This window comes from Corylus avellana, chromosome 1 (genome assembly GCF_965113065.1).
Source record: "Corylus avellana chromosome 1, dhCorAvel1.hap1.2, whole genome shotgun sequence".
Lineage (NCBI taxonomy): Eukaryota > Viridiplantae > Streptophyta > Magnoliopsida > Fagales > Betulaceae > Corylus > Corylus avellana.
The window spans coordinates 1,750,430-1,758,959 of record NC_142490.1 but is presented as its reverse complement, the minus strand read 5'-3'; the positions used below and the strand labels follow the sequence as shown (position 1 = coordinate 1,758,959).

The 8,530-nt window shown below is 36.4% G+C and overlaps 1 protein-coding gene across 1 annotated transcript; it reads right to left on the bottom strand.

The window, feature by feature from the left end:
• Window positions 1-447: 447 nt before the first annotated feature.
• LOC132170824 (protein translocase subunit) lies at window positions 448-3,156 on the bottom strand. Its single transcript, XM_059581941.2, has 3 exons — window positions 2,849-3,156; window positions 2,359-2,480; window positions 448-968 (listed from the first exon to the last, which is right to left on the bottom strand). Exons 1-3 carry the CDS (start codon window positions 3,081-3,083, stop codon window positions 804-806), a joined length of 522 nt encoding a protein of 173 aa, XP_059437924.1. The 5' UTR covers window positions 3,084-3,156; the 3' UTR covers window positions 448-803.
• Between the last annotated feature and the right edge of the window lie 5,374 nt (window positions 3,157-8,530).

The window sequence follows — 8,530 nt, the reverse complement described above, 5'->3', positions numbered from 1 at the left end:
CCAGCCAGAATGCAAATTAGAAAGCTTGCCTTTGGGTCTAAATTTAGATCCGCATTTACTACATTGGTCGGTCCGAGTAAAATTTATGTGCATCAGCATGGTTACGTGCGGCTTGGGTGCTACCACTTATAGAAGACGAAAATAAATGATTGGCCAAGTTAAATAAATTTGGTTATATAGTTAGCCACTAACATGTATTAAAACGTGTAAGAGGAGCTCAAATATACCGCCTTTGCTATAGCATTGCAGATGCATTCATTACTCGTGAGAAATCGTAAACTCCAGGTGAAAAAATTTAATAATTTAATATCAAAGCATCGGCACCCCAAACCTGGCCCCTGACCCATTCCTATCGGACCGACAGACAGGTAGCCGGTTTACCCGATCAAAACCCCATCAGTTCGAGTCGGCAGGTTTGGTTTGGGCCGACCAAATGATAAGCCCTAGTGAAGAGAACAAGCCAATCAGGATGTCATGGCCCCAAGAAGACATTAATTCAAGAAAGGTAGGGAGAGTGGGCTGGGGAGGACAGCCAATAGAGTTGCACAATCTCTATCTACTTTCAAAACTCAGGCCCAGCACACACTGCCAGTCTACAATTGAACAATGTGCAAAACAGCACACCTCTGTATATGTTAGGAAGGCTAAATGCTGACAAACTAAACCACAGGCTCACCTATCTAACAGATAGGACAGAACAATATAGGTGCTTAAAGAAACTAGTTTGAATGATCGCTCCAGAATGGGCAAAAAGCCAAAAAGCGGCCACATCATCTGCATTTGAAGTCAAGCACGAATGAATGTTAAGCCGTGGATTTTTTCTTCTCTTCCTCAAGCTGCTGCAGCTCAGTAAGTCTTTGAGCCCACTCTCTGTCCCTTGCCACAGCAGCCATTTTCCGCTCTACCCTCTTAATGATCTTCTTCCTATTAGCCTCCCGCAACTGAGCCTGCCGTTTCTTTTTTTCTGCCTGCACATGCCCAAAATCCAGGTTCCACTCAAGAAAGCAATCAACTATACAAGGTAGTAATTTGCATTCAACTTCAACACAAAAACCTGTCTATTCAGGTGACTTGCGCAAATGGGCCAGAGGATAAAAGCCTCAAAGCATAAACTAACCTTTCATGAAAAAGAATAAATAAAAACTAAATATAAAGAGGGTATATATCTCAATATGGATGTCTCCAGCAGATTAAAGGTCCAACAGCAATGTGTGATATAGGGTATAAGTGGCATCCAATGATAACACATTATAAACCACCTCTCCGGCTTCCAAAATTATTTCATCCGTCACACATGAATGGTAATATTTTCAAGGAATCAACACAATTAAAACATACACAACCAAAGAACAAGAAATCTGATATCTTTCATTTTATAATACATATAGCACAATGCAGGCTCAAAATGCATCCGCACAAATATTGCAAACAAACTTGTCAATAGAAATATAAATCTAGGAAGAACTGAAAATAAGTTTTATAAACACTGAGATAATCTCCAGTTTTTATAACATGTCCTATCTAATGTGTGAAATGATTCAATTGGATCTTTTAATGCTGTCCTTTTTTATGTGGATCAAGCAACAGTCGGATTGAATATAATGATCCATAATAAAGCTCAAGAACTGATAACACCACTCAACCTGTGAACATTACTACTGATCTACTAACAAAAAGGATAAAGCTAGGCCAGAGGTCACACTTACACATCTATAAAGAAAACCTTTTGGTCAGAAAGCTTGTTATAGACAGTGGTCTTAGGAACCTCACCAATTAGTAATGATATATAAGTTAGGATAATATGCATACAATTACGTTCCTTTTACACAAAAAATAAAAAATAAAAAATAAAAATTAAGAGAGAAGAGCTAAACAAGAGAAGCTAAGCATTTACAGAGAGTCAGAAGTCCACATTTAGTAGATGTGTCAAACATTGGCCGATTCCCAGCTCCCCACAATATAGGTTAAAGTAGTTCCATGATGGTACACTGTCTCCATTCAAAAATGCTAGTTATAAATTATACTTTTGAGCACTTAGTTTATCAATAACACTTTCAAGCTGCTATCGCATCAACATGCCCAACAAGGATCAAGAGTAATGAGTAGAAAATTCGATACCATCACTGCAACATATATTGATAATGCAGTATTTTAGAGCATAAGAGAGTTCTTCTCCAATCAAATCAGTTATTCGCATCAGCCCAAAACTGAACATCCCTAGGTGATGCACTCAAATAGTTTAGCCAAAACCAATCGAGCATCGAACGAAAAAGTAAAAGCAAAAACAACATGAAGAGATTCCCAAAAGCATTAAAAAGGAAAAGACAACTTTCTTAAGAGCGTTTGCAAAACACACACCAGTATGAACGCGCGGCGCTGCCTCATGCGCTTTCTCTCGTTCCTTCCTTTCACACTGCCTTCATTGGGACTACTCGGAGGTATCCGCTCGCCTGGTGTGTACTGAACCCAAGCATACGGCCCTGCATTCTTCAACTAATCACAGTAAGCAGTTTTGGCTTTGAATTCTAAATGAAAAGTCCACCAAATGCAAACCAATTTTGCCTGGGAATCCTAAATCACATCCACCAAATGTAAACCAATTTTTTAAGTGAATTCTAAACCACATCCACCAAATGCAACTAAATCGCTAAACTCTTTCTCCAAAAACCCTAACTTCACATGACCGCACGCACCAGTCATGAATTGCAAAGCATATATATATAACGAACAAAAAAGAGCACCAAAAAAAATTTCACGAAAAACGAGCATTTTCCCTGTTTGGTTGCTGAGAATAAGAAACAGAAAATAAAAATAAATAGTAGTTTTTCTTAAGGGGAAAATGAGGAACCTGGGGGTTTCAAGCTGACTCTTTTGCGGCGAGGCTTTTCGGTGGGCCGTCTCTTCGGGAACCGAGTGTCCGTCAAGCTGTGGAAATGGTTCGTGATCAGAAACCACGGGGCTCGGCGGTGAATTGGGGATGTGAGAGTGGCGGGAAACGGCGTCGTAGCGGGGTGAGTGGAAGTGCGAGATATTAGGGTTCTTGAGAGGGGTCGAATTAGAGTCCTTAGAGCTGCAAATCCCATCTCTGTCTCTTTTTCTGCTCTGGTTCCAATGGCTGCGAAAGAAGCTGTACTGAAAGGAACCCCAGTAAACCTCGGAGATGGAGGGACAGAGAATTGGTGCCAGAGGGCTCGAATGTGGGCCGATGTTACAAAGCCCAAAATGGCAAATATCGGTACTCTTCCCTTGCTTTTGGACTAACTTTCCCAGTGCCACAAGCCCATTTTCTTCTGTTACTTTGTTTTTATATTTCACACTCAATTAATTTTAGTTAAAAATTACATTTTTATTTATAATTATCCCGTAATATTTATATAATTCTAGCCAATGGTTCGATTAGTTCTTATTAAAAAAAATATATCAAAAGCTTGGAGCTGATACGTCAATATTATTAAATAATTATGAGATAAAAATAAGATATATAGCATTTAGAATCAAATCCAAATTTATTTTTTTTGGATGAAAAGCGAAATATCAGAAAACTATTTAATTATTTATATCATGTTTGATCAAACTAAATATACTGTACTTTTATCTGGAATATTGAGCTTGTGTGATGGGTTAGGCCCAACCAGGCTCAACTATTATACGAGAGCTTTTTGAAAGCTAGAAAGGCTCTTACCTAAAGAGTATGAAAATGTTGAGAAGGCACGTGGGCCTCAACTCCGCCCATCTTCATTTAAGTAAGTAACGCTTCAACCATTTTCAAGCTCTCTTTAAATTTTTATTATTTATTTTCTTTATCTAAATAGTTTAGATTTTATAATTTCACTATTAATCATGTTTATATGATTCTTAATCTTTTTCTTATTTTATTTTTTCTCAATAAATTACATTCTAGGGTGACAATCATTAAATCTATAAAAATTTAGGGTTAAATATTTTAAAAATGACAAAAATTTCCTCTAAACTTTAAATGCACGTGAAAATCACATGTTCCAAGGACAACATCAATTTAATACTGGATTATAGGAATTTCTTCCTGAGGAAATTTTTTTTCCTTTTTAAAAATTTAATGTTTGAGTTATTTTTCATCCAACATCTAGTCTTTAAGGGTTTTATCTCTAGTAAAGAGCGTCGTTGGAGAGGGAGAACCTCTGTTCTCCCCCTCCTCCCCCTCATCTTCTTCTCCCTCCGCTCTAGAGCTAGCCTATTTACTTGACGTCCCTTTCTCTTTGGGTGTTTTCTTCCTATTCCTCTCTTTCCGCCCTTTTTATGATTTTACGATATTTTTGAGGCCGATCTTCTACCCTTCTCCATTCGCCGCGCCTGTTGTTGGGTCGGGTTTGGCTCCAGTTCGTGTCTTGCCCAATCGATCGCCTATCGCCTGGTCCACCTCGATACGTGCTCCACCACCTTGCTACCCGAATCCGCCAGTGCCCGTCACACCTTTTGCACTGGATCCGTCTTTCCGGATGTGGTTTGATTTCGGTTCTCTCCGACTGTTTTTTTATTTCGTTTATGGTTGTTTTATTTCATTTCCTTTTTGTTTGTCTTTTGCTGTGTATGTTGGTGTATTGTTTTTGTTGCTTTGCCTGTTTGTCACACTTTGTGGGTGATGCTCTTGGGGATTCACTCAAACTCCCCCAATTTGTTTTGTGTGCGACGTGTGATCTTCTTCGCGCTCGCTCAGCCGCCCACCGTCTAGTGTTGGGTCTTTCCTTGTGTCCCCCAACGATGAGCTCCAACGCCACCTTCCACGTCGATTTCCGGCCAGCACGCGATCGGCTTCCTTCTGGCTGCTGTTTCCTGCTTAGTGTGATTCTCCGGTTTTTTCCCTATTCTATTGGTTTCCATTTATTGTTTGTCCGATTTTTTCTATTCTGTTTGTATTTATGTTTTAGTCCATTTATTTCCCGGTATGCTTCTATTTCTTTTTTTTGCTTGTAATAATGCTCTTTCCCCTCTCGATCTACATGTGTAATGCCTTCTAGGTTATTTGCTATGGTTTAGACCTTTGGGTTGTAGATGTGAACGTTATCTTAACTTTCGGGTTGAGGAGAAAGAGTTTCGGTTGGGGATTTGTCTACCCTCTGTTCTGAAGAATAAGCACTACCTATGCATTAGTTTGAATTTGTTTGGCACAGATCTGTTTTTTAATATGTAAATTAGTAATGGGTTAGTGGATTGGTTTTGGGTCTAGAATGTAATACGTTATCTGTGACACTTGTAACATCGTAGCTTTGTTTATGGTTGCTTGTAAGAGCTTTATGCTCATGATGATTTATATGAATGAGACTGATATGAAATCCCTTTAAAAAAAAAAAAAAAAGTCTAGTCTTTATGGTCCATTTGGGATTGCGGTTTCAATAAATGTGATTTTTAAATTGCGTTTTTGAAATCGCTACTTTTTAAAATAGCAAAGGGGTTTGGTAAAATATGTTAATTTTTTTTTTATTATTATTATTATTTTTATTTTTTTATATCAAATATTTGTTATGCGAAATTGTTAATTTGTTTTAAATTCGTGTTTTTTTAAATAAGCACTCATTAGCCTGCTTATAGAAATTGCGATTTTTTTTCTTCTTATTTTAGATCAAGTGCTTTTTAAATCGTAATACAAAACGCCTTACGTTCTGCAATATCTTTTAGAAACACAAATTATTTTTGCGAAGTTGTTCATATCTGACCAGCAAAACAAACCATTAATATGCTATGCTAAACTCTGTATATTAATATGAACAAAGCAAATCATGATTACAGCATGGAATAAATAACAATATCTTCTTATTTCTTTCTTTTTTTTTAGGTAATAAATGTTAATGATAGTTTCTATGTTAGGTTTGGGGAGTTTATATATTATTACATGTATATACTTTTTAGAGCAATAGAACCTAAAATGATTACTTCTTGCTTGGTATGGGACTTGTCTAATTATGCTTGTATGAGAAAGCTACTATTATTCAATGTGTCTTCTTTGGCCTTGTTCACCTTTTAAATGACAAAACCAAAACAAAATCATAAGAGCTGCTTCTATGAGGCATTATTAAAAAATTACAAACGTTAATCATGCAATAATATTTGGATACAAGTTTTTCCACGTAAGAAAAATTGTTCCTTGGCCTTCTACAAGGCAATTATTATGTAGGCAAAGAAAGAGAAATTTGATGTGTTGTGCTTGTGCACATATGGTGCTTGGTAGTTGGTGGACCTATTCCATGGCTTCGGCCTGTTGTGGGCCGAAACCGAGGGCTTTCCAACAAGCTTGAGTAGGATTCGAGGTCCAAGCCCTAGGTGATCTTTGTGGTCAGACAGGCCCTCAACATCAGGCTGCCATTGGTGGACCAAATGGGTCTTCAGTCACCGGTTACTCCATTCTTGATGGTAAAATCTACTTCTAAAAATGTGTTTGGCCTCGTTACTTTACGGGTCAAAACGTGTTTTGAAACAAAATTACGAAAATGTCCCATTTGAAAACATATAAAAGTAGTGCAAAGTTCAATCTACTTTACGTGTGTGGTCTTGTTGTTGAAGGAACATAAAAGGGATTGGTTTGTAGAGAGGGGTGAGAAGAATAATGGTGATAATGGTGTGTGCTCAAAAGGTGCACCATTTGAGTCAATCGTGTAAAGGAAGAAATGGCCTAGGAAGATGGTGCGAATCCTAATGAATCAAACTCCCCCCTTTGCAGGATTCCCCTTTAGCCGTGATTAGAGTTCATACTTACAAAAAGAAGGGATTAGAGGTAATGTGCCAATTAATCATTGTTTTTAGAAGTCTTACCTAGTAAAGCTTTTCTTCCTTTTTCTTTTTGGCTGAGCCACATGGGATAATTATATGTCTTTAATCCTATTACATCCTCTATGAGTTTCCTTTTTTTGGGGTTAATATGAAGAAATGCATTAGATTAATTTTGTGTGTTTAAAGAAGAAAAATGAAAATTCCGTTCACAAGGTATCACTAAGTTGGAAAGAGCTCCTTAGGGTATAAAAAGTTACATCTAACTACCGTCCAAAATCTTGACGAAACCGTTAGAGTGCCACGTGAGCACCAATTATATTGTAATAAATATTCCTTATAATAAAAAAAATATAAAAAAGTAAAATTAAATTATATATATATTTATAACATGTAAGAACCACCCCATGGCCCTTTATATATATATATATATATATATATATATATATATATATAAAGGGCCATGGGGTGGTTCTTACATGTTATAAATACACATGTCAATTAGTAAACTAAGTTAGAAGAATTTTCTCCGACACATGCCAGCCATAAAAAGGTTTTTTGTGTAATTATTATTATTATTATGATTTATGAACCCCTAATTTGGCAATGTTTTATGTTCTCCCTTAATGGTAAATTCTACGTCTGAATTCATCGATAGGCAGCATAATTTTCTCACATTAATCCAAATAAAACCTTTTTTTTTGGGCATTGGTTAAATTGGTCCCCAACTGCAAGTTCTACAAACAGTTTTTCTCAAGTCCTTTATTGATCATGGCCCGTCAAAACAAGCAGAAAAAGAAAAAGGTGAGGAATCCAATCTATTCTACAAGTGTGGTCTTGTTGAAGGAACGTAAAGCAACGAGAGGACCAAAAGAACAATTAAGGACCATCATCTGAGGCCCCAAAGCATGGAGAGTGTCAAACTAGTAATCATGGGCTCAAAAGCTACCACGTTTGAGTAAATCGTATGAACCAAGGAATTGTCTTTGTCAGCGCGTGCAGAATCTTAACAATTTTTTTGACATGTTGGCACAGGAGGGGACGTAGGATTCGAACTAATGACCTATTTTTTATGAAGTGTAATCCACAGCCGATTAAACTACTCATTGAGGACAAAATCTTCATGATTTATAAAAAAATATTAGTTATATTTGTGTTATTATTTTAAAAGAAAATAGTTAAGTTGTAATTAGAAATCTTTAGGATCACTTACAATGATCAGTCTCACTTAATTAGGAACTACCATCCCCTCTTAGATCATTGAAGTCGTTGTCAATGCCACATCATGTAATGCTTCAATATTGTAAGGTGTTATTAAGTTGCTTTGATATCATTTGTAACAACCTAAAAAAATTGTTAACCATGTATTATTGTTCTAAAATGACTAGTCAAGTTGTAATTAGAGCTCCATCTACTTATATGCTTTACACATGTCAAAAAGTTGTAAAATAATTGTATGCATAGCATTTTTCATGAATCAAATACCTCTTTCTATGATTTTTTGTTTTTTGTTGGTTGAGAAATTCCAAGACTCATTAATAGGGTTTGGTGCTATAATATTGATTTGATCTTCATTGTAATTAGAGCATGTGCTAATTAATCATTTAAGTTTTACCTAAGATTTTTTTTTTTTTTTCGTCTAATCACATGGCTCATTGAAAATTAACCTTAATATGTTGAGTTGTGTTTGGTGTCATTCGCTTACACATCTCTCCTTCATCTTCATATAAGAGATATGTAAATGAATCAATATGACTCACATGCATGTTAGTTTAAATTTTGTGATAGTTGG

What these genes read in the sequence shown, in the direction of transcription:
- LOC132170824 (XM_059581941.2), bottom strand. Translation starts at nt 3,083, where the DNA reads ATGGGATTTGCAGCTCTAAGGACTCTAATTCGACCCCTCTCAAGAACC. An exon ending in AGTCAGCTTGAAACCCCCAG is followed by an intron (nt 2,481 to 2,848) that starts GTTCCTCATTTT and finishes TGAAGAATGCAG; the next exon opens with GGCCGTATGCTTGGGTTCAG. An exon ending in AGCGCCGCGCGTTCATACTG is followed by an intron (nt 969 to 2,358) that starts GTGTGTGTTTTG and finishes GGGCATGTGCAG; the next exon opens with GCAGAAAAAAAGAAACGGCA.